The following is a 27,678-nucleotide window of genomic DNA, read 5'->3' as shown; positions in this document are numbered from 1 at the left end:
GGGGATGGTCCTTCATGAATGGTATAGCACCATCTTCTGGTGCTGTTCTCATGATAGTGAGTGAGTTCTCTTGAGATCTAGTTGTTTGAAAGTATGCAGCACTTTTGTTCTTTTGACTTAGGATTGTCTTGGCAATGCAGGCTCTTTTTTGGTTCCATATGAACTTTAAAGCAGTTTTTTCCAATTCTGTGAAGAAACTCATTGGTAGCTTGATGGGGATGGCATTGAATCTATAAATTACCTTGGGCAGTATGGCCATTTTCACAATATTGATTCTTCCTATCCATGAGCATGGTATGTTCTTCCATTTGTTTACGTCCTCTTTTATTTCACTGAACAGTGGTTTGTAGTTCTCCTTGAAGAGGTCCTTTACATCCCTTGTAAGTTGGATTTCTAGGTATTTCATTCTCTTTGAAGCAATTGTGAATGGAAGTTCATTCATGATTTGGCTCTCTGTTTGTCCGTTACCGGTGTATAAGAATGCTTGTGATTTTTGCACATTAATTTTGTATCCTGAGACTTTGCTGAAGTTTCTTATCAGCTGAAGGAGATTTTGGGCTGAGACAATGGGGTTTTCTAAATATACAATCATGTCATCTGCAAACAGGGACAATTTGACTTCTTCTTTTCCTAACTGAATACCCTTGATTTCTTTCTCTTGCCTGATTGCCCCAGCCAGAATTTCCAACACTATGTTGAATAGGAGTGGTGAGAGAGGGCATCCCTGTCTTGTGCCAGTTTTCAAAGGGAATTTTTCCAGTTTTTGCCCATTCAGTATGATATTGGCTGTGGGTTTGTCATAAATAGCTCTTATTATTTTGAGATACGTTCCATCAATACCGAATGTATTGAGCGTTTTTAGCATGAATTTTAGCATGAATTTTAGCATGAATTTTTAGTTGAATTTTGTCAAAGGCCTTTTCTGCATCTATTGAAATAATCATGTGGTTTTTGTCTTTGGTTCTGTTTATATGCTGCATTGCGTTTATTGATTTGCATATGTTGAACCAGCCTTGCATCCCAGGGATGAAGCCCACTTGATCATGGTGGATAAGCTTTTTGATGTGCTGCTGGATCCGGTTTGCCAGTATTTTGTTGAGGATTTTTGCATCGATGTTCATCAGGGATATTGGTCTAAAATTCTCTTTTTTTGTTGTGTCTCTGCCAGGCTTTGGTATCAGGATGATGTTGGCCTCATAAAATGAGTTAAGGAGGATTCCCTCTTTTTCTATTGATTGGAATAGTTTCAGAAGGAATAGTACCAGCTCCTCCTTGTACCTCTGGTAGAATTCAGCTGTGAATCCATCTGGTCCTGGACTTTGTTTGGTTGGTAGGCTATTAATTATTGCCTCAATTTCAGAGCCTGCTATTGGTCTATTCAGGAATTCAGCTTCTTCCTGGTTTAGTCCTGGGAGAGTGTAAATGTCCAGGAAATTATCCATTTCTTCTAGATTTTCTAGTTAATTTGCGTAGAAGTGTTTATAGTATTCTCTGATGGTAGTTTGTATTTCTGTGGGGTCAGTGGTGATATCCCCTTTATCATTTTTTAGTGCGTCTATTTGATTCTTCTCTCTTTTCTTCTTTATTAGTCTTGCTAGCGGTCTATCAATTTTGTTGATCTTTTCAAAAAACCAACTCCTGGATTCATTGATTTTTTGGAGGGTTTTTTGTGTCTCTATCTCCTTCAGTTCTGCTCTGATCTTAGTTATTTCTTGCCTTCTGCTAGCTTTTGAATGTGTTTGTTCTTGCTTCTCTAGTTCTTTTAATTGTGATGTTAGAGTGTCAATTTTAGATCTTTCCAGCTTTCTCTTGTGGGCATTTAGTGCTATAAATTTCCCTCTACACACTGCTTTAAATGTGTCCCAGAGATTCTGGTATGTTGTATCTTTGTTCTCATTGGTTTCAAAGAACATCTTTATTTCTGCCTTCATTTCGTTATGTACCCAGTAGTCATTCAGGAGCAGATTATTCAGTTTCCATGTAGTTGAGTGGTTTTGATTGAGTTTCTTAGTCCTGAGTTCTAGTTTGATTGCACGGTGGTCTGAGAGACAGTTTGTTATAATTTCTGTTCTTGTACATTTGCTGAGGAGTGCTTTACTTCCAATTATGTGGTCAATTTTGGAATAAGTGTGATGTGGTGCTGAGTAGAATGTATATTCTGTAGATGTCTATTAGGTCTGCTTGCTGGCATCACGCTACCTGACTTCAAACTATACTACAAGGCTACAGTAACCAAAACAGCATGGTACTGGTACCAAAACAGAGATATAGACCAATGGAACAGAACAGAGTCCTCAGAAATAATACCACACATCTACAGCCATCTGATCTTTGACAAACCTGAGAGAAACAAGAAATGGGGAAAGGATTCCCTATTTAATAAATGGTGCTGGGAAAATTGGCTAGCCATAAGTAGAAAGCTGAAACTGGATCCTTTCCTTACTCCTTATACGAAAATTAATTCAAGATGGATTAGAGACTTAAATGTTAGACCTAATACCATAAAAATCCTAGAAGAAAACCTAGGTAATACCATTCAGGACATAGGCATGGGCAAGGACTTCAAGTCTAAAACACCAAAAGCAACGGCAACAAAAGCCAAAATTGACAAATGGGATCTAATTAAACTAAAGAGCTTCTGCACAGCAAAAGAAACTACCATCAGAGTGAACAGGCAACCTACAGAATGGGAGAAAATTTTTGCAATCTACTCATCAGACAAAGGGCTAATATCCAGAACCTACAAAGAACTCAAACAAATTTACAAGAAAAAAACAAACAACCCCATCGAAAAGTGGGCAAAGGATATGAACAGACAGTTCTCAAAAGAAGACATTCATACAGCCAACAGACACATGAAAAAATGCTCATCATCACTGGCCATCAGAGAAATGCAAATCAGGACAGGCGCGGTGGCTCACGCCTGTAATCCCAGCACTTTGGGAGGCCGAGGCGGGCGGATCACAAGGTCAGGAGATCGAGACCACGGTGAAACCCCGTCTCTACTAAAAATACAAAAAATTAGCCGGGCACGGTTGTGGGCGCCTGTAGTCCCAGCTACTCGGGAGGCTGAGGCAGGAGAATGGCGTGAACCCGGGAGGCGGAGCTTGCAGTGAGCCGAGATCGCGCCACTGCACTCCAGCCTGGGTGACAGAGCGAGACTCCGTCTCAAAAAAAAAAAAAAAAAGAGAAATGCAAATCAAAACCACAATGAGATACCATCTCACACCAGTTAGAATGGCAATCATTAAAAAGTCAGGAAACAACAGGTGCTGGAGAGGATGTGGAGAAATAGGAACACTTTTACATTGTTGGTGGGATTGTAAACTAGTTCAACCATTGTGGAAATCAGTATGGCGATTCCTCAAGGATCTAGAACTAGAAGTACCATTTGACCCAGCCATCCCATTACTGGGTATATACCTAAAGGATTATAAATCATGCTGCTATAAAGACACATGCACATGTATGTTTACTGCGGCACTATTCACAATAGCAAAGACTTGGAATCAACCCAAATGTCCATCAGTGACAGACTGGATTAAGAAAATGTGGCACATATACACCATGGAATACTATGCAGCCATCAAAAAGGATAAGTTTGTGTCCTTTGTAGGGACATGGATGCAGCTGGAAACCATCATTCTCAGCAAACTCTCACAACAACAGAAAACCAAACACTGCATATTCTCACTCATAGGTGGGAACTGAACAATGAGATCACTTGGACTCGGGAAGGGGAACATCGCACAACGGGGCCTATCATGGGGAGGGGGGAGGGAGGAGGGATTGCATTGGGAGTTATAACTGATGTAAATGACGAGTTGATGGGTGCTGACGAGTTGATGGGTGCAGCACGCCAACATGGCACAAGTATACATATGTAACAAACCTGTACGTTATCCACATGTACCCTACAACTTGAAGTATAATTAAAAAAAAAAAAAAAAAAAGAAAGTATGTAGCACCTCCCCCTTCTCTCTCTCGGTCCTGTTCCTGCCATGTAAGATGCCTACGCTTCTGCTTTGCCTTGCGTCCTGAGTAAAACTCCCTGAAGCCTCCCCAGAAGCAGATGCTGCTATACTTCCTATAAAGCCTGGAGAACTGTGAGCCAATTAAACCTATTTTCTTACCCAGTCTTAGGTATTTTGTTATAGAAGTGAGAGAACAGACTAATACATCATCACCGTTATTTTAAAGAATAAGGAAATGAAGACTCAGAAGGATGAAGCAATGACCAACCCAGGTCATACAGTAAGTAAGGGAAAATCCCAGGACTTTGACTTATGCTTTCTGACACTGTATCTCACATTCTTTCTCATATGGTGAGTGGCTCTCCCAACATTACTGTTACATAAAAATTCAGATCGTGCGTGTAATTTATCAAGTATCCCTCAAATCCTGGGATTTAAGTAATTGAAACACAGAACAGGTTAAATAAAGAGAGCCTTTTTTGAAAGGGTAAGGAAAAACAACATTGATGTTTCAGAACTAATGTGTGTTTATATCATGGAAAAAGCTAGAAATCCCAGTCGAAAAGTTTTTATGGAAGCACTACTTATCACTGTATACCTGGCTATATATAATTCATAGGTAGTATACTCCCCCTTTCCCTGAATTCTAATGAAAGCGTTGTTCCAAATCTATTATAGCTATACAGTTTTTATAAAATGACCCATGGGGAAAATTCTTTCTAGAGTTTAAAGCTGGAAAAGAGTTTCTTTCTCTACATGCCTTGATAATATTGTTATCAATATAATATTATATAATATTGTAATGACAGTTCTATAGCCCACTTTTGTCTTGATTATCAAGAAGCTCAGAGTCAAGTTGTCGTCTTAGTTGTAGTCATTTTTCTTAGTTTGGGTTTTCTAAAATGTGATTGTTAATACTGAATGTCAACTTGATTGGACTAAAGGATGCAAAATATTGTTTCTGGGTGTCTCTGTGAGGGTGTTACCAAAGGAGAGTAACATTTGAGTCGGTGGGAGAGGCAGATCACCCTCAATCTGGGTGGGCATGATCTAATCAGCTGCCAGCGTGGCTACAAAAAAGCAGGCAGAAGAAAGTGGAATGGGCAGACTTGCTGAGTCGTCCGGCCTTCATCTGTCTCCTGTGCTGAATGCTTCCTGCCCTCATATATCAGACTCCAGATTCTTCAGCTTTTGAACTCTTGGACTTACACCAGTGATTTGCCAGGGGCTCTCGGGCCTTTGGCCACAGACTGAAGGCTGCACTGTCGGCTTCCGTACTTTTGAGGTTTTGGGACTTGGACTGGCTTCCTTGCTTCTCAGCTTGCAGATGGCATATTGTGGGACTTCACCTTGTGATCATGTGAGTCAATAATCCTTAATAAACTCCCCATCCATCCTATTAGTTCTGTCCCTCTAGAGAACCCTAATACATGGATTATTTTATTTGTTCTCCTTTATACATTTTTCTCTTTTATACTATCTAGTTCATACCTTTTAGTATTGTTTCAATGGATTTTTATTTCACTGTAATTATATCTTTTTTAGTAAGCCTCCTCAAACCTGTTTTGAAGATAGGCAGGGTATAAACATACAGAGTCCACTCTAAGGAACATGAGCACTTAGTTCATTGAAAGAACTAATAATAGTATACCAGGTGCAAATGATCTATTTAATCTCTTGAGTAGCTTCCAGAGAAGAAATTTCTGCTGTAAGTGCACAGGGTAATAAAGTTCTGTTTTCTTTCCTGTATTCTTATAATAAAAGTTTGACATCACCATCACAACCATTTCATGTGTCAGTAACAGTAGGTGACAGGTATTTGGTATTATATATTTGCTTGCATTAAAATGAGCCCTAGTGTTTCACTTATGTTTTATGATTGTGCACATTTAGTGTGATCCAAAGAAATAATAGTGAAATTTTCTATGGAAATTCTTGTTTGATACAGAATTGTATCAGAAGTTGATACAACAATCAATGTGTATATTGTCTAGGGTATATACTTTATATACATAATTATATCACATCTACAGTTCTGATTATCATAGGAATATAATACGTCATACGAACAAACATGTATTCATTTTTCCTAAATGATGGCTACAGCAGAGAAAACCAGTGAGTATCATCTTTGAGAGATAAAACTGTGGAAATGTCGTTTGTATGTTTGATACTAAAAGGGAAAGGGTGATTGGTGAGAAGTTAGAAGGTGAACCAAAGGAGGCCTAAGAACTTACTGTCAATAAAACAAATCCAGACTTAGGCACAGTGAGACGTAAAAAAACCTACAACAACCTGGAGAATGTTCCTCCCTTACGATTTTCAAGCATCTCAAAAATCAGTCTAAAAGGTTTTTCTTTTATAGGGAGGGCTAAACAGAAGTAGCAGAAACTTAGAGGTAAAATTGTGTGACAGGGCGGGGCTGAGCAGACATCATGATGAGGATGGTATAACAAGAAATGTTGCTGTGTTCAGCTAATTTGGAATGAACTGTTAAGGTGGGGTGATATAACTAGTGATTTTGTTCCCTAGTGTGTTGTTCAATTTCACATTGAATTGTAATCCTCAGTGTTGGAGGTGGGGCTTGGTGGGAGGTTACTGGATCATGGGAGTGGATTTCTCATGAATGGTTTACCATCATTCCCTTGGTGCTATTCTCATGACAGTGAGTGAGTTCTCGTAAAATCTAGTTGTTTAAAAGTATTTGGCACCTCCCCCCTTTCTCGCTTGCTCCTGCCATATGAAGGAGCATATGAAGTGCCTGCTCCCCCTTGACACCCTCTACCATGATTGTAAGTTTTCTGAGGCTTCCCTAGAAGGCGAGCAGATGCGAGGAACATGCTTCCTGTAAAGCCTCCAGAATGTGAGCCAATTAAACCTCTTTTCTTTACAAATCACCCAGTCTCAGGTATTTCTTTATAGTAAGGCAAGAACAGCCTAACACAATGGGATGTTTACATTTTAGTGTTGGCTCAGGTTTGGGGAAAGGAGCCTGTGGGGAGGAGAGATGCCTGATTAAATCTTGGTCAAGCCAAGTCAGTGGGCAAGAAATGGGCAATTGTGAACATTTGGCCAGGATCTGCAACCTCATGAAAAGTATATACTATCAAAAGGCTAACTACTTTTTTGTCACATAAATTCTTATAAAAAGCTTAGTGGAGCCAAGAAGCAGGTTAAATATAATAGGAGAAACTCTTCATTTCTTCCCATTTGTATCACTAACATGCATATGATTGCAGCTAGTCATGTAAGTCTACAAATCAGTGTAAGGTTTATTCAGAGAGTTGAGATGCTTAGGTGAAAGTCACTTTTGCTTATAAAGAACTTATCTATCTTACAGACACATATCACTTACATTATGTATTTGTTATATTAATATATTTAAAAAACATTGTAAAATGATGATCTGGCAACATTCCTAGAAGAACCTGGTTGAAATACACATACTTGAGATTTATTGGTCATTTGTCTTTACAAAATTGAGATGTGAAAAGCTTTAAAGGAGGACATTCTGCCAAAGCATAACTCATAAAACAAAATATAAAAGTATGAGTCATGGAATTATAGAGCTGGAAAAGATCTAGCCCTACTGTTTCATTTTCAAATGAGGAAACTGAGGCTTACTGTAAGGGGTGGTTTTTTTAAGTCATATAGTAAGTTGGTGCAGACGTAGGAGTAGCAATCAGATCTCTGAGCTCTTTTCCTCTTTGAGAGTGAAGTTCACAAACGCATTTTGTTTCATAAGTTGTTTACTTTACTAAAATAAAGGTAAGTAAGGTAAAGCTATGATTTATTGTTAAATGAGAAGAATGAGTGTCAGAGAAATGTATATGGCATGATTTCATGTTCTTAAAATACAAATAATATCTATCTATGTATGTATGTATCTATATTGATTTATTTATCTTCTATCTGTATGTGATTGAATGAAATTGGAGAAAAGAGTGGAAGCACATACACCACACTAACACTGAACACTTACAAGAAGGGTAAAAAAAGGAGTAAGAAAAATGGAAGCAAAATAGAATTTGTTGAAATGGTATGTGAAAGTGAAGATTACAAAAATTTTATCCATAAAATTATTAATACATAAAAATTAAATGTGCACATAGACGGAGACTAGAAAATCACTAGGATATACATACAACGAGAACATAAACAAAAGAAAATATTATTTTGACAAGAGGTCATTAAAAATAAAAATAAAAACAAGTCCAATGACTCCCCTTTCTGAAACCACTGAAACACAGCTATTTTGACTCAAAACTGATAAAAAGATGTAATCATATATTCAGAAACAGTATTCACTTAGGAAATTTTACCTAATTTTCAGCATTGATACCTATAAAATTTTATGCTTCACATATAAATGTATATATGTACATATATGTGTCCATATAAATATTTTATTTGCTTACCATTATATTTGTTTACTAAATTTGGATATACTTCTTTGTTTATTAAATAATTTAGACAATGAAAATAAAATTAATGTATACTCACTGTTACAAGTTTAGAAAATTTAGAAAAAGAGAGAGCAGAAAATAAAAATCACTAATAATCTTACCCAGAGATATCCACTGTTAAACTTTTTGCATATGTCCCTTCAGATTTTTTTGCATGTATGTGTATTCAAAAATGGGATAATATTTTACTTTATTATCTGCTTTTTTCATTTAGTAACATATTATGGCTATATTTCTATGGTAATACATATAGATACAAAGTCATTTTAAATTAGGTGTCTAACATTTTATCATCAGGAATTACTGTAATTTATTTTTTAAATTTTCTATTAATGGTCATTTGATTTGATTCTATTTTTTAAACAACCATAAACAATGGTGAAATGAACATCTTTATATGTGCAGTTTTTGATCTTGTTCAATTGCTTCCTTAGGATATATTCCTATACGTGATATTTAATTATAAAATATTTAATTTCTGAACCCCCTGGAAGTTTACACTTGAGTATCAAACACACTAGTAGATGACAATTCTTTTGCTATTAGAACAGAAGACCATAGAATCAACCAATAACAGATACAAAGTGTTTTTCATGGGTAAGTGACCTACATTGGTCACTTAATTCTTCATTATATTTTGGGAAAATAAATTTGTATCTAAAAACCATCTTTATGATGATCTATGACTTACAAAAATCTACTATTTATCTTTCAAATTCCCTCTCATTACTTTTACTTCTTCTTTTGCCGGTATGAGGTCACTAATGGTAGATTTTATAAAACGCACTAACAATTATATGGAAGTCATACAATTAGTATTTTTAAAGTGTCCACAAAGAAGACTTTTGCAACTGTTTTATGGCTTTATTGTGAATATGCAAGGGGTATATTCTATCAAATAAGTATCATTCCTATCCTCAAGACACTTACATATACTGGAAATAAGAAATCATTATCCATTGTTTGGAAAAATTTTTTCTTTTAAGAAAATAATAGATGGAAAAGAAAAGAGAAGTCCAAGGAAAAAAAAAAGTCATCTATTAAGATCTGCTATGTACCAAGAATGTAGTTAACTACTTCCTCATTAATTAAAGCCTCCCAATAATATTGAAGAAAGTAGGTATTATTTATTATAGTTGTTTTCCATATGAAGAAGTGAAATTCAGACTGATGAAATGATTTGCACAAGGTGACACTACCAATAATTGATATAGTGAGTATTCAAACCTAGGTGACATACTTTTGACTCAACACAGTAAGTTTTCAACAATTTGAGCGTCTCAGTGATAGAATGTATTATCTCTGGAAGCAGTGAGCTTATTATCATGGGAAGTATGCTAGCAGATGTTAGTTGATCATATATCAGAGACATGAAAAATATTCCACTACTAATGGATGATTTCACTTGCTCATCTCTCTAGGCTTCTTCTAGAGGGCTAGATATTTTGTTGAATTGAAAAAAATGTACCATTTTTAAACCATGGATATTTCATAAGCAAATATTAGACCACAGAATAATACTCAACTATTTTACACTTAAGGGAAACCAAATATCACATATGAACATTATCTCTAATTTTAGAATACTAGAGAATCTCAGCGGTATTTGAAAGATAAAAATTTATATTATGCATGTTATTTTTGCTTTTAAACACTAGTTAGAATGTACGGTGCTAAATACATTTTAGCGTCTGTGGTGCTAAGAACACAATCGTTTGATTAAACACGATCTCTTGATAAAGATTAGTTAGCACATGCTAGCCTAACAATTACTGAAATTCACATTTTTACACGGGTATCCTATTATTAAGTGATTCCTTAGATTTAATCAATCTGAAAAAAAGTCAGTCAAATGTTATATAAAATAATAATAAAAATAAATCCTCTCTTGATTTAGATAAAATAGTGTGCTTGTGTGCTAACGTATTCTACTACCCACCTTCCCCAGTTGCTTCTATTAAAAATAGTACTGTAAAAAGAAATAAAAATCAAAAATATAATATGCCTGTTGCAAAGCATTTCAGAGAAGCTTTTATGTGAAATTTAACAGTTCATGGAACAAAGAATATGACTGGAGGCAAGGAAAATTCTGCCTCTGAAAATAAGTGAAACTTAGGTCATCGTTAGAGTTTGTGCATTCACTTTTGGGACATAGGATATGTTCAGGGCTGTGACTCATTTACATACATGACCATGGGGCCTGTATTTTGGGAGGGCTGTGGGGTGTTGGCTGAAGCCTTCCATGCTGGTAGTTAGGCTTTGCTAAGAGGAAGGTTGATTCTCTACTTACACCCCCTCAGATGGCTCTCTTTAGTGCATGTCTGTATGATTTGACCTAAAGGAAAGAAGAAATTGGTTACCTTCTGTTATTCTATGTCAGCAGTATATTTTATTGAAAGGAGTACGGACTTCAAGAAAAGAAAAATTAGGGTTTGAAGCAGCTGAGAAGTCAACAAGCTACTTATTTTTTCTGAGCTTTTCTTCATCTATAAAATGGGCATAATAATACTTCACTGAGTTGTTTTGAGAATTGAATACAAAAAATGTTGACAGTAGTAAATTGCACATCATCTGATACACAGTTCAGAATGGAGTACAATTTAGCATCCTTTTTTTTTTAGTTCTCTAATAAGGAGATTATAAATACATTAAAAAAAGATGTTTCCCTAGAGTTTGGCAGGTGATATTCCCACTTAGGAGGATAGCTATCAGATGCACTGGTGACAAAGTAGCTCCTGATGCAGACCCAGAGCTATGCGAGCAAACATGAGAGGCTTGGAAGCAACCCAGACATTAGGCAGGAGCAGTTTCCAGGGCTGTGAAGATGTTTGCTCTCCTCTACTCAGGAAGAGGTCCTTTTAGGAGAAAGGGACACAGGAGCTCTCCCTGTTCCTGCAGACCCAGAGAAAGAGGATCTTGGATCAGGAAACCAGAGAACATTTACTCTGCCTTAGTGAATTCCTAAAGTCCTAGAAACTCTCTATGGGTGGGTCTCTACTGCTATGAGGGACTCTGACCTGGCCCTCAGATCCCAGGAGGAAGAGAAACAAAAGCTTAGAAAGCAGGGCTGTAGGATGAATGTTAGCCACTGATTTCAGAGCTATGTATTTTCCAGCAAATGGTCTAAGAACTACGCTTTATCTATCCAATATAGACAATGTACTCTATAATAAAATTCCTTATGAATTAATTTTAATAGCTTTCATTTATAATTAAAATCTAGATGGCATTTATATATTGACAAATGAATACAAGTTAACCTTAAGTATAAGAAGAAAATGACAGCCTTATAAAATACATTTTAACTACATATTTTTTATATGAATGCACTTGAAACTAATCTAATATAGTCCATATATCTTGCAGTCTGTTCAATGTAACACACGATTATTAAAACTGATTTAGAAATAGGAGGGTGTTTATAAGATTATCTGTCACCATTGTATTGTGAAGCCTGAGCACTTGATTACTCTGCATGTTTGCTGTTGTGTAACGACAAGTACATCCCGTGGAGCTAATTACTGCCTCCACTTTACTTAAGTGATCCTCCATCCCATCAAGAAGATCTTCAACCTGATTCTTCGAAAAATGTGAGAATTTGAAGTAGTTCCAATGAAGGTGTTAAATTTCCTAACTTGAAAGCACTTTCTTATGATTACAATGATAATGGTTAAAGAAATAAAACTTCAAAAACGATTCCACATGAAAGCAACTTAGAATATGAGTAATTATACCTTAACTACAATCCTCAGTGATCAAAAAGATAAACAAGGTTTGCCAAGCATCTTTCTGTGGGGCATGCACTCTAATAGAGAAGCCATGCATACTCTGATAAAAAGGCAAGAAAATTATATTTTTGAATTGCTGGCTACGTTTCAGGCTATAAAGTTGAGCATTCCCAACCTGCAAATCCGAAATCCGAAAAGCTCCCAAATCTGAATTTTTTGAACACCCACATGACACCACAAGTAGAAAATTTTGACTGTATTTTGACAGGTCACAGTCAAAATACAGTCAAAATTTTGTTTATGCACAAAATTATTAAAAAATATTGTATAAAACTACATTCATGTTTTGTATAGAAGGTGTATATAAATAACAAATGAATTCCATGTTTAGATTTGGGTCCCAACTCTAATATATTTCATTATATATATGCAAACATTCCAAATCCAAAAAAATCTGAAATCTGAAACACTTCTGGTTACAAGCATTTCAGATAAGGGATACCTACACTGTAGCAGTACAGTGTATAATTTAATCTTGTTACGGTCTTATAGGGTGGTTATTAAAAATCTGAGTTTCTAGGTGAGGAAGTGGACATCAGAGAGGTCAGAAATTGCAAAGCTGGGATTTGAGACCAGGTTCATCTAACTTCAAAACCTGTTATCTGAAAGGATTCTAAAAATGCAAACCTGAGAGTGTGTGATGATGTAGAATATATTATCACATCACATATCCAGCTTTGCTGAAGAACAGGGTGTTCTACACAATACGAGGCATTGAATATAATTGAATCCTACGTCAATACTGATTTGTTTGGCATTTGAGTCTGATTTCAAGTGGGAAAATAGATGTGTTGTTTGTAAAACTTATGAATTAATAAGTTCTGAGAATCAAAAGGACTGACCTCAAACAAATTCATGAAATTATATTTACTCTTATTTCTGTCTTAGTCTTGGAGAGTTGACGTTGTTGGGTAAGTTTCAAACTACTATATAATTGCTGAGAAAATTGGGGTGGGAGGAAAAAGAGGAAAGTGATTTCTATTAGTAAAACTAGTTGAAGACCCATAGAGACTGCTCAAACTTCGAGTGGGTTCATATTTATAGGAATAAAGATGAGAGACCTCCAAATCTTTTCCTGATCCAATAAATATTTTGTTTATTAAATATCTGCCATTAGAAATGTGGAGGGGTGGGGAGAGCAAACAAAAATGCTGAGACAAAATGGGCAAGAGCATACAAAATGTAATGCTGACCTTTGATCTCCATTGCTTAAGATTTTATTCTCCCAATTGTCTTATGAGGTTTTAAGCAACAAACATAAATGTTCAGAAAACTACACAGCTCTGTTAAAGCCAGGCATAGCACTTGACTCAGTAGCCTTCCAAAGCAAAATTTTGCAGAAAGACAACATATACTATGTAAAACGGTGTTTTCTCTTGCTTATTTTAAATTTACCTCCCTTTAATTTCATTGCCTCTCCCTTCCCAATTGTCAAGCAAAAGCAGTATGATCAGATTTCATCAAAATAACTTAGAACACTTAAATCAATGTGTATTAGACTTTTCTTCTTTCTTTGCCCTGGAATTTTATGCTCTCTTTTAGTAACTACTCTTCTCTGGTACCAACTGACTGGTGCGTTTGTTACGACCTGTATTCCAACTGACACACCACAACAATTCCAGGGAATACAGTGAATTTAACATTAAGATTGTAAGATTAGCTGACATTCTAAGATTCTTAAAGGAAGGGGTTATGTGTATTTATCCTGGTATGACCACAGCGGCAAACATAATGTCTGCATCACAATGGGACAACGTGAGAGCTAAAATTTAATATATATCTACATATGTTAGACTTTTATGTACATGCCATCGCATGTCTCTACAATCATTCTCTATTAGTGTTCTCACTTCTGTCAATGGGGAAACTGAGTAAGTTGCTTAAGATCAAGCAGCTGGTAAATAACAAAGCCAAGATTTGAATTCATGTCTGTCTGACTTTTTTTTTTTTACCATGTGATTTGCCAACCACACTCAGTACCCAAAATATTATTTGTGGAGTGCCATTTTCATAGGGTTGTTTATCACACCTTTAATTAAACCTATCCTTGAGAGGGAAAAAAATGCAACTCAGCAAAACTGTAATTCACAACTAGCCTAATGGCCAAGTGGAGTGCTACATGCCATGGTCAATCACATAGCAAATAAGTAGTGTGTGATGAAGAGGTAAAAATTGAGGCACACACAGAACCAGCTCTGTTAATAATAATGCTTCTTTGGGGACTGAGTCTCCACTTTCATTTTAACTATCATTGTAGAAAAAGGATAAATAAATGCAGTAGGTGGGATGGCAATATGATAGGTAGAAAGAGAATTAAGAAAAAATAATTTGTGAATTTGTTTACCACTAAAATACACTTAAAAGGCAGCTTTGTCCCAGTGGCACTTTTAACATTTACTTTTACTTTTAATAATCATGTTTACCATATTTTTATGGTTCAATGGCACTATATGCTTGAAGAATTTTAGAACATTAATGTCCAATGTTACCTAAGTCTAGCTGTGGACTTCATGCATGAAATACCATTCCAGCAGAGAAGCACTCCGTGCTTGAACATCCTCAGTATTGAGGAACTTACTATCACACTGGGCAGCCACTCTATCTTTAAATAAAGATAGAATTAGTAAAATTAATAAGAAAAGAAATTCTTACTTTCACATTAATCAAATATCTGTATTCTTACAATTTCCCTGAAATTATTCTGTAAGCAGGTCTGAAAGAATTACGAGGCAACATATGTTACTAGGCTGGTTCCTTGGGTTTTGGCAAAGTCCTCAGTGTTTGTCAGCATTTCTATGTGAGAGAACTGGCTACATAGTCTATCTTGGAGCTAATATCATACTTGTGTCACTAAACATATGTATGGAATTTTGAGAATTGTTTCTTAATTTTTCAGTTTTAAAATCTAATGCATACCTGTATTCAGAAAAAAAGTATTGTTTGACCTTTTTAAAAATTATCGCTTAATTAACATGGGGCCTAGCCGAGTTAGAATAAAATAACTTCTCACTTGTTCCAACATAAGAGAAACAAGCAAGGTGTTCCTACTAAGGTCTCACTTAGACCCGCATATTCTTTTTAGTGATTGCAAAGTTACTTCTTAGCCACTCAGGCCAATCCACCATAAAACAATCATTCTCCAACTTTCCTGGTCTTAAGAGTCACTTGGGGTGCTTGTTTAAAAGGCATATTTGTTGAGCTCTGCCTCCAGAAATACTGATTTAGTAGCATGGAGCTGAGGAATCTTCATTTTTCACCAGTGCTGGAAGTGAATCTGATGCAAGTGATTTGTAGACCACATTTTGAGAAAAATTCCCTAATGTTAGCAGTTGTAATGATGCAGGTAGTTTATTCGGTTTTGTTTCAATACAAAACTGCAAGGATAATACTATTGGGTTTTCTAGATATAGGATCATGCCATCTGCAAACAGAGATAGTTTGACTTCCTCTCTTCCTATTTGGATGCTGTATTCGTCCGTTTTTCACACTGCTGTAAAGATACTATCTGAGACTGGGTTATTTATAAAGAAAAGAGGTTTAATTGACTCACAGTTCCACATGGCTGAGGAGGCCTCAGGAAACTTACAATCATGGTGGAAGGCAAAGGGGAAGCAAGGCACATCTTACATGGCAGCAGGAGAGAGAGACAGTAAAGGGGGAAGTGCTACACTTTAAGACCATCAGGTCTCGTGAGAACTCACCCACAATCCTGAGAACAGCATGCAGGGAACCACCCCCATGATCCAATCACCTTCCATTAGGTCTCTCCCTTGACATGTCAGGATTATAATTCAAGATGAGATTTGGGTGGGAACACAGCCAAACCATAGCAGATGCCCTTTATTTCTTTCTCTTGCCTGATTGCACCGGCCAGAACTTCTGATACTATGTTGAATATGAGTAGGGAAGGCATGCTTGTCTTGTGTTGATTTTCAAGGAGAATGCTTCCAGCTTTGCCCATTAAAAAGAATGAGATTATATCCTTTGCAAGGACATGGATGGAGCTGGAGACCATTATTCTTAGCAAACTAACACAGGAACAGGAAACCAAATTCTACTTATAAGTGGGAGCTAAATTACGAGAACACATGGACACACAGAGGGGAACAACACACACTGGGGCCTTTTGGAGGATGGAGGGTGGAAGGAGGGAGAGAGTCAGGAAAAATAATGGGTACTAGGCTTCATGCCTAGGTGATGAAATAATCTGGACAACAAACCTCCATGAGACAAGTTTACCTATACAGCAAACATACTTGTATCTCTGAACATAAAATAAAAGTTAAAAAAAAAAAGAAAATTGCAAGGATGGTAAGATTTGGGGCCTTTCATAACTTTTCAAATATGTCAACTGAGAATATCAAAATGAATCACCAGGCTTTTTTGTTTGGGGTGTGTGCCTGTGTGTTTATCACAAAATTCACATACTTTTCAACTGTGCCTGCCTTACACTAAGATAGTCATTATATGCAGCCGTATAGGCCCAGCTATATAGGCCCAGCTATATACATATATAGGTATATGTATGTGTGTGTGTGTGGCGGGGGGCTCCACACACGTTTGGTGTCAATACTGAAGTAATGCAAATATCTCTGTATCTGCTACAAAACTCAAACAAGAAAAATGAATAGATCTGGATCTGATATGGCCTTCCTCTTCTGCTCTGAACTTTAGTTGTAGGGAAGAAAATAGTACTTAGTAAGAGTAATACATCAAATAGTGATTGGAAAACCAACTATTTGTGAAATAGTCTGATAAGTATTATGGGATACACAGAGATGATTAACACACAGTTCTTGCCAAATTGGAGCCTACAACTTAGCAGAAGTTGTTAATCACTTTGGTCAGGTGAATGTTTCACTGAATAAGAAATATTAGTGTATTAAGTCATCAGATTCTTTAATGCTTTGAAGTGCTTCATACTGAGTTCTACATAAAGTAGAAACTTCATATGTGTGTGTGTGTGTGTGCATGTGTGTCTATATATATATTTGAAGACAGGGTCTTACTACCTTGCCAAGGCTGGTCTCAAACACCTACGCTCTAGCAATCCTCTAGCCTCAGCCTCCTGAGTAGCTGGGACTACAGGCACAAGCCTGGTGTATAGAAAAACTTCACTGGCATCCAAGATGGCTGAATAGGAAGAGCTCCGGTCTGCAGCCCCAGTGAGATTGATGCAGAAGATGGGTGATTTCTGCATTTCCAACTGAGGTACCTGGTTCATCTCATTGAGACTGGTTGTACAGTAGGTGCAGCCCACAGAGGGCGAGCTCAAGCAGGGCAGGGCATTGCCTAACCCAGGAAGCACAAGGGATTGGGGGATTTCCCTTTCCTAGCCAAGAGAAGATGCGACAGATTGTACCTGGAGAAATGGTACACTCCTGACCAAATACTGCACTTTTCCCATGGTCTTTAGCAACTGGCAGACCAGGAGATAACCTTCCGTGCCTGGCTTGGTGGGTCCCACACCCACGGAGGCTTGCTCACTGCTAGCGCAGCAGTCTGAGATCAACCTGCAATGCTGCAGCTTGACGCAGGGAGGGGCGTCCATCATTGCTGAGACTTGAGTAGTTCACAGTGTAAACAAAGTGGCTGGGAAGCTCCAACTTGGTGGAGCTCACCACAGCTCAGCCTCTCTAGATTCCACCTCTGGAGGAAGGCCATAGCAGAAAAAAAGGCAGCAGACAGCTTCTGCAGACTCAAAAGTCCCTGTCTGACAGCGCTGAAGAGAGCAGTGGTTTCTCAGCACAGCGTTCGTGCTCTGAGAACAGACAGACTTCCTCCTGAAGCAGGTCCCTGACCTCTGCGTAGCCTGACTGGGAGACACCTCCCAGTAGGGGTCAACAGACAACTCAAACAGGTGGTTGCCCCTCTGGGACAAAGCTTCCAGAGGAAGGATCAGGCAGCAATATTTGCTGTTCTGCAGCCTCCGCTAGTGATACCCAGGTAAACAGGGTCTGGAGTGGGCCTCCAGCAAACTCCAACAGACCTGCAGCTGAGGGGCTTGACTATTAGAAGGAAAACTAACAAACAGAAAGCAATAGCATCTACACCAACAAAAAGGACATCAACACCAAAACCCCATCTGTATCAGTCACCAACATCAAAGACCAAAGGTTGATAAAACCACAAAAATGGGGAGAAACCAGAGCAGAAAAGTGGAAACTTCCAAAAACCAGAATTCCTCCTCTCCTCCAAAGGATCACGGCTCATCGCCAGCAAGGGAACAAAACTGGACAGAGAATGAGTGTGATGAGGTCGGTAATAACAAACTCCTCTGAGCTAAATGAGCATGTTCTAACCCATCTCAAGGAAGCTAAAAACCTCGAAAAAAGATTAGATGAATGGCTAACTAGAATAAACAGTGTAGAGAAGACCTTAAATAACCTGATGCAGCTGAAAACCAAAGCATGAGAACTTCATGATGCATGCACAAGCATCAATCGCAGATTTAAGCAAGTGGAAAAAAGGATATCAGTGATTGAAGATCAAATTAATGAAATAAAGCAAGAAGACAAGATTAGAGAAAAAAGAGTGAAAAGAAGTGAACAAAGCCTCCAAAAAATATGGGACTATGTGAAAAGACAAAACATGTTTCATTGGTGTACCGGAAAGTGATGGGGAAAATGGAACCAAGTTAGAAAACACTCTTCAGGATATCATCCAGGAGAACTTCCCCAACCTAGCAAGGCAGGCCAACATTCAAATTCAGGAAATACAGAGAACACCACGAAGATACTCCTTGAGAAGAGCAACCCCAAGACACATAATGATCAGATTCACCAAAGTTGAAATGAAGGAAAAAATGTTAAGGGCAGCCAGAGAGAAAGGTCAGGTTACCCACAAAGGGAAGCCCATTAGACTAAGCAGATCTCTTGGCAGAAACACTACAAACAAGAAGAGAGTGGGGGCCAATATTCAACATTTTAAAAAAAAGAATTTTCAACCCAGAATCTCATATCCAGCCAAACTATGCTTCAGAAATGAAAGAGAAATAAAATCCTTTACAGACAAGCAAATGTTGAGAGATTTTGTCACCACCAGGCCTGCCTTATAAGAGCTTGTGAAGGAAGCACTAACCATGGAAAGGAACAACTGGTACCAGCCACTGCAAAAACATGCCAAATTGTAAAGACCATCAATGCTATGAAGAAACTGCACAATTAATGAGCAAAATAACCAGCTAATATCATAATGACAGGATCAAATTCAAAGATAACAATATTAACCTTAAATGTAAATGGGCTAAATGCCCCTATTAAAAGACACAGACTGGCAAATTGGATAAAGAGCCAAGACCCATTGGTGTGCTGTATTCAGGAGACCCATCTCACATGCAAAGATGCACATAAGGCTCAAAATAAAGGGATGGAGGAAGATCTACCAAACAAATGGAAAGCCAAAAAAAAGCAGGGTTGCAATCCTAGTCTCTGATAAAACAGACTTTAAACCAACAAAGATCAAAAGAGACAAGGCCATTACATAATGGTAAAGGGATCAATTCAACAAGAAGAGCTAACTATCCTAAATATATATGCACCCAATACAGGAGCACCCAGATTCATAAAGCAAGTCCTTAGAGACCTACAAAGAGACTTAGACTCCCACACAACAATAATGATAGAGTTTAACACCCCACTGTCAATATTAGACAGATCAACGAGACAGAAAGTTAACAAGGATATGCAGGACTTGAACTTAGCTCTGGACCAAGTGGACATAATAGATATCTACAGAACTTTCCACCCCAAATCAACTGAGTAGACTTTCTTCTCGGCACCACATTGCACTCATTCTAAAATTGACCACATAATTGGAAGCAAAACACTCCTCAGCAAATGTAAAAGAACAGAAATGATAACAAACTGCCTCTCAGACCACAGTGCAATCAAATTAGAACTCAGGATTAAGAAATTCACTCAAAACTGCACAACTACATGGAAACTGAACAATCTGCTCCTGACCGACTACTGAGTAAATAACAAAATGAAGACAGAAATAAAGATGTTCTTTGAAACCAATGAGAACAAAGACACAATGTACCAGAATCTCTGGGATACACTTAAAACAGTGTGTAGAGGGAAACTTAAAGCACTAAATGCCCACAAGAGAAAGGAGGAAAGATCTAAAATCGACACCCTAACATTACAACTAAAAAAACTAGAGAAGCAAGAGCAAACAAATTCAAAAGCTAGCAGAAGACAAGAAATAACTAAGATCAGAGCAGAATTGAAGGTGATAGAGACACAAAAAACCCTTCAAAAAAATCAGTGAAGCCAAGAGCTGGTTTTTTTGAAAAGATCAATAAAATAGACTGCTAGCAAGACTACCAAAGAAGAAAAGAGAGAAGAATGAAATAGATGCAATAAAAAATGATAAAGGGGATATCACCAGCAATCCCACAGAAATACAAACTACTATCAGAGAATACTATAAACACCTCTATGCCAATAAACCAGAAAATCTAGAAGGAATGGATAATGTTCCTGGACACATACACACTCTGAAGACTAAACCAGGTAGAAGTTGAATCTCTGAATAGACCAATAACAGGTTCTGAAATTGAGGCAATAATAGCCTGCCAAGTAAAAAAAGTCCAGGACCAGACAGATTCATGGTTGAGTTCTACCAGAGGTACAAAGAGGAACTGGTACCATTCCTTCAGAAACTTTTCCAATTGATAGAAAAAGAGGGAATCTTCTCTAACTCATTTTATGAGGCCAGCATCCTCCTGATACCAAAGCCTGGAAGAGACACAACAAAAGAGAATTTTATGCCAATATCCCTGATGAACACTGATGCAAAAATCCTCAATAAAATACTAGCAAATTGAATCCAGCAGCACATTAAAAAGCTTATCCAGTTGGCTTCCTCCCTGGGATGCAAGGTTGGTTCAACATATGCAAATCAATAAATGTAATCCATCACATAAACAGAACCAACAACAAAAATCACATGATTATCTCAGTAGATGCAGAAAAGGCCTTTGACAAAATTCAACAGCCCTTCATGCTAAAAACTTTCAATAAACTAGGTATTGATGAAATGTATCTCAAAATAATAAGAGCTATTTATGACAAACCCACAGCCAATATCATACTGAATGGGCAAAAACTGGAAGAATTCCCTTTGAAAACTGGTACAAGACAGGGATGTCCTCTCTCACCACTCCTATTCAACATAGTGTTGGAAGTTCTGGCTAGGGCAGTCAGGCAAGAGAATGAAATAAAGGGTATTCAATTAGGAAGAGAGGAAGTCAAATTGCCTCTGTTTGCAGATGATATGATTGTATATTTAGAAAACCCCATCATCTCAGCCCAAAATCTCCTTAAGCTGATAAACAACTTCAACAAAGTCTTGGGATAAAAAATCAATGTGCAAAAACCACTAGCATTCCTATACACCAATATTAGACAAACAGAGAGCCAAATCATGAGTGAACTCCCATTCACAATTACTACAAAGAGAATAAAATACCTAGGAATCCAATTTACTAGGGATGTGAAGGACCTCTTTAACCAGAACTACAAACCATTGCTCAATGAAATAAAGAAGACACAAACAAATGGAAGAACATTCTATGCTCATGGATAGGAAGAATCAATATCATGAAAATCACCACACCGCCCAAGATAATTTATAGATTTAATGCTATTCCCACCAAGTTACTGCTGACTTTCTTCACAGAATTGGAAAAAACTACTTTAAAATTCATATGGAACCAAAAAAGAGCCTGCATAGCCAAGACAATCCTAAGCAAAAAGAACATACCTGGAGGCATCACGTTACCTGACTTCAAATTATACTACAAGGCTACTTAACCAAAACAGCATGGTACTGGTACCAAAACAGAGATATAGACCAATGGAACAGATCAGAGGCCTCAGAAATAACACCACACATCTACAACCATCTGATCTTTGACAAATCTGACAAAAACAAGCAATGGGGAAAGGATTCCCTATATAATAAATGGTGCTGGGAAAACTGGTTAGCCATATGTAGAAAGCTGAAACTGGATCCCTTCCTTACACCATATACAAAAATTAACTCAAGATGGATTAATGACTCAAATGTAAGACCTAACACCATAGAAACCCTAGAAGAAAACCTAGGCAATACCATTCAGGACATAGGCATGGGCAAAGACTTCATGACTAAAACACCAAAAGCAATGGCAACAAAAGCCAGAATAGACACATGGGATCTAATTAAACTAAAGAGATTCCACACAACAAAAGAAACTATCATCAGAGCGAAGAGGCAACCTACAGAATGGGAGAAAATCTTTGCAATCTACCCATTAGACAAAAGGCCAATATCCAAAATCTACAAAGAACTTAAACAAATTTACAAGAAAAAAACAAATAATCCCATCAAAAAGTGGGCAAAGGTTATGAACAGACACTTCTCAAAAGATGACGCTTATGCAGCCAACAGATATATGAAAAAATGCTCATCATCACTGGTCATCAGAGAAATGCAAATCAAAACCACAATGAGATACCATATCATGCCAGTTAGAATGGCAATCATTAAAAAGTTAAGAAACAACAGATACTGGAGAGGATGTGGAGAAATAGGAACACTTTTACACTATTGGTGGGAGCGTAAATTAGTTCAACCATTGTGGAAGACAGTGTATGGCGATTCCTCAAGGATCTAGAACTAGAAATACCATGTGACCCAGAGATCCCATTACTGGATATATACCTAAAGGATTACAAATCATGCTACAATAAAGACACATGCACACGTATGTTTATAGTGGCACTATGCACAATAGGAAAGACTTGGAACCAACCAAATGTCCATCAATGATAGACTGGATTAAGAAAATGTGGCACATATACACCATGGAATACTATGCAGCCATAGAAAAGGATGAGTTAATGTCCTTTGCAGGGACATGGATGAAGCAGGAAACCATCAATCTCAGCAAACTGTCACAAGGATAGAAAACCAAACACCACCTGTTCTCACTCATAAGTGAACAATGAGAACACATGGACATAGGGCAGGGAACGTCACATGCAGGGTCCTGTTGGGGGGTAGGGGGCTGGGTGAGGGATAGCATTAGGAGAAATACCTAATGTAAATGATGAGTTGACGGGTGCAGCAAACCAACATGGCACATGTATATCTGTGTAACAAATCAGAGCGTTGTGCACATGTACCCTAGAACTTAAAGTATAATAATAATAAAAAAGACTTACAACCAACAGAGAGTTTGAAGTACATTTAAATTAAAAGTATTATTAAAAAATTCTAAAAAAAAAGGAAAAACTTCACTGGCATTGTAAAATAGCACATGGGAAAAAAACCCCTCTCAATTTGCTAAGTCAATATTCTTATAACTGATGTTGCTTATATGTCGTTGTTAGATCTGAGAGTGGAAGGAAATAATTTGTAGTTATTGTTATAATGAAAAAACTGCAATTATCTAAAGATTCCTACCATTTTCTCACTACTCTTTAAGCACATTTATTCATTATAATGTAAAGGAAGGTATCCTTACTTGTGGTCTCACCATTTATTTCTTTAAGTTCATTGTTGATTCCAACATCTATGGAACTCATTATTTTGTCAATCTGTAAGAAACAAAAACCATTTAAATGGATTGTTACATTCACTTTTAACATTGCATTTGAAAATAACTTTCAAATGAAGGGAGCAAATAGTTTTGATGTTATTACCACAGTGTTCCCCAGTTAAGAGACGGATAGAGAAAGATTTAAAGGGAAGCAAACATCTTTGGAATTGTTTTATTACAATGCAAAGTATGTTCCCTTTCTTAAACTTTCAAAATTAGCTTGCCTTTTCTTTGTGTTTCTTGAAAGAAACTTTGTACTTGGATAGATTGGTCATTTAGGAACTGTGTACTCTTCAAACTCAGAAGAGCTGTAGATAAATTCATGTGACAAAGTCTTTCCTCTCTGGCATCCTTCTTCTGCCTAAGAACATGCATCCCATCTAACTGGTAAAGGAGCGGGTTTCAGGGTGTGGAGAGCATGGCCACAGGAGCAAAGTTTTTTGTTTTTTGTTTTGACGGAATCTCACTGTGTTGCCTAGGCTACAGTGCAGTGGCACCATCTCAGCTCACTGCAACCTCTGCCTCCCAGGTCCAAGTGAGTCTTGTGCCTCAGCCTCCCAAGTAGCTGCGATTACAGGTGTGTGCCACCACACCTGGGTAATTTTTGTGTTTTTAGTAGAGATGGGGTTTTGCCATGTTAACCAGGATGTTTTTGAACTGCTGGCCTCAAGTGATCTACCTGCCTCGGCGTCCCAAAGTGCTGGGATTATAGGCATGAGCCACCATGCCTGGCCTGGAGCTAAGTTCTAACCAAATGGTTTGACCAGCCACAAGCTGATTAGTGGCATCCAATCACCAGCATCTAGGCACAAAACAACTTAATTATAAGATCTAAGCTAAATGTTAATTAATCTTGCCTCTACAAAAGGATTTCAGATGTTATTCACTAAATTAATAAATAAAAGAAATGGCTATACTTGAAAAAATTACCGTCTACAAGTATGAAATTTAAAGGAAGATATGACTGTCTAAGCTATGGCAATTTGGGGCTTAATGCCTCTCTTGATGCTAGCAACCTGAATAAGACAGCAGGTTTCAAAAAGGACAATGGACATTACTTAAATGTCCCAGTTTATTCACCCTGAAACAGATGCAGAGATATTAAGCGATTTTCTCAAACAGCTCAATTCAGAATATCACTATCAGATCATATCCATTTCTAGTTCTCCAAATACTATAATGATCCATTGTGCTTCTAAACCTAATCTAACTGGTACAGTCTTTTCAGAGACAATATGTGATGTGTTAGAATGAAATACCAAGAGAGACTGTATGAAATTAAAGACTTTGTCTTTAAGTAGAACTTAAATTGGTGATATTTGAACCTCAAGCATTTTTTTCTTTATTTCCCTGATAGCTGCAAAAGGGAAATATCAAATGATGTGTGTTTATTGTGTGGTGGTTGGAGAAGAGCTGGGACACTTTATTTACCATGAAGATTCTAAGGAGCTCTTCTGAAAATATAAGATACTTTAAAGAAGGGAGACAAGCTAACAAAGAGTTTGGCAAGTAGCAAGACAACACAGAGAAAAATACCAAGCTTCTTCTCTATTTGTCAGCTGCAGTGCTTGGTAGGACAAGATGTGAATATTCTCTTGTACCTCATAGCTAGTTATTACTTCTGCTTGATATCAATTTCTATGGAAACAATAGATTAACCCACATGTGTGGAACTGTGTTTGTTTTTATACTTGCTGTGAAATTACCATGCATTACCCACAGAACCATTTCATTCCAGTTGGAGCTGTGTGCATTTTTTTTGTTTGCTTTTGAAAGACTTAAAAAGCTGAAAATCCTTCCCCCAAACCTCCCTTGACTCCAAAGCCTTATAGGATGAACAGCAAGAAGAACAAAGCTTACTTCTTCCCATTCCGATGTGAAGGATGGTGTTCTTTCAGAATTCCCTTTAGAACTGTGTTCAGCAGTGGAAGATTCACTCCAGTTAACTCTTGATGTTTTCTCATTGGAAGGATAAGCAATGAGATCAGAATCAGATTTAGAGACATTTTTTGACAAATGCATGTCGATCAAGGCTTTAGGCAATGACCTTATTCTCCCCAGAGTACAGGCTCTCTCCACAAATCCCCCTGTATTCATAACCCACTGGTCCCCATTCCGAGATCCACTCCTGGTTGATCTTGTGCCAACAATGGTATGGTTTTCAAGTTGGTTGCTTTTTTTGTGAAAAATTGTTCTACTGACCACTTTGGGTTTAATTTTCTTTACCAAAGGTTCTGAGTTATTTTCTATTGGAGACTGCTTGAAAGGCAAAGGACTGTTTGCCAAACTGACTTCATCTTGTCCTTTTTCACATTGTTCTCTTTTCCCATAGAGGTGAAATGGATTTTCAGGGGACTCACAGGCTGGAGATGATCCATGGAGCAGGCCTGCAAATTGCTCAGGATCATATTCTTTTGGGGGATCATTGTCATCCTGTTGGGAGAGGTCATCTGCAAAAGGAAGGAAGGGATATTAGGGTTTATAAAGGGTTCTGAAAGTCACGATATAATAGCAGTGCCCTTATGAACATGTGGGCATCCAGACATTTGATTTACTGCTACATAGCAATACCTTCACTTTTGAAATACCCATGACCTCACAGTGCCATGTATAGAATGAATGTATGAGTGTGTGTGCGTGTGTGTGCATGTGTGTGTGAATCATTCTTTCTGATATACCTTAGAGTTCATTTCAAAAGTATGAATTGTGTATTAATTGAGTGACTTCATTCTCTTCTCCCTTGAACCCAGGGTATATGTTTTATAGTCAATGAACAAAATTGAATTTTCTTAAAGTAGAACACATACATCTAAACTCTCACAGTAAATGAATCATCATGCAGTAGGACATTAGGCAGGTAAGTCAAGGTCATATATAATGACAACCCTCTGCTCTCTTCCCAGCAAATAAATTCAAAAATGAAATTTTGAAAAAAGGTATTATTAAAAGTAATTTAAGTTTACTAATCCTGATCATATTACCTTAAATATAAATTAAAAATAATTCTATGCAGATTACATAATTTACACAAAAAAATTTGTTCAGACTTGATATAGGCAAACAATGCAATCCATAATATCAGAAAAAGAGAGACTCCGATACAAGAAACTAACTTTGAGCTATGAGCATAAAGGTAGCTTTTTCTTCCTTCTCTGAAATAGCATTAGCTATTTTCTAATTTCTTCAGACCTTTGAAGATATAATGCAGAAAAGAAACTGATGATGAATGATAATTTTTATTCCTTTGGATTTTTTTTTCTAAGATAAAACATACATTTTCTCTGAGATTTAAAATACACTATGCTTTTTGCAATTTAATTTGTCTTTTAAAGACATACTGTGTAAAAACCTGGCCAAAGAATTTAGCAAAGAAAGTAAGTGTACTTTTTTTCAGTGTTCATTTTAATTCAGATCAATAGCTAAATGTTGCCAAGATCAAAATTTAAATTACCTGATAAGCCCATAACTCACTGTTGCAAAGAACTAAAGTATAGCAAATGTGGTACATAATGACAACAAATCCAAAGTTGATTTGCTGATTCATACTTTCAATAAGCTAGTTATTACCATAAACCCCAAACACTAACATTTTTATAAATTAACAAGTAACATTTAATGGGTAAGTGCTATTTACTAGGCACTGAATGAGGAATTATATTTATATCATCTCACTTGACACTCATAACAATCCTATAATGTGATTATTAATAATAATTATGATTTTGTGATGGAAAGACATGGCCAAAATATCAAATTATCATATTTTTAAGAAATTGGTAACCATAATAAATCTCGTTAGACGTAGGCTCAGAAGATGTTACAGACACATCTGCTCTTTAGAGTGAAGATTGGCCCCA

General features: G+C 37.1%; 1 protein-coding gene across 13 annotated transcripts in view; it reads right to left on the bottom strand.

The window, feature by feature from the left end:
- LOC105463367 (ankyrin repeat and sterile alpha motif domain containing 1B) overlaps window positions 1–27,678 on the bottom strand; it is a 1,291,052-nt gene that overhangs the window by 493,932 nt on the left and 769,442 nt on the right. For 10 of the 13 annotated variants that reach the window (XM_071072455.1, XM_071072454.1, XM_071072448.1 and 7 more), the window contains exons 13-14: window positions 25,682–26,271; window positions 23,747–23,819 (exon numbers count right to left, since the gene is read on the bottom strand). In XM_071072455.1, coding sequence (XP_070928556.1) covers window positions 23,747–23,819; window positions 25,682–26,271 — 663 coding nt within the window. The remainder of the gene's footprint in view (window positions 1–23,746; window positions 23,820–25,681; window positions 26,272–27,678) is intronic. The other 3 variants (XM_071072453.1, XM_071072445.1, XM_071072447.1) reach the window with 1 other exon arrangement.

This window comes from Macaca nemestrina, chromosome 10, assembly GCF_043159975.1.
Source record: "Macaca nemestrina isolate mMacNem1 chromosome 10, mMacNem.hap1, whole genome shotgun sequence".
NCBI lineage: Eukaryota > Metazoa > Chordata > Mammalia > Primates > Cercopithecidae > Macaca > Macaca nemestrina.
This window is presented reverse-complemented; position numbering and strand designations above follow the sequence as displayed.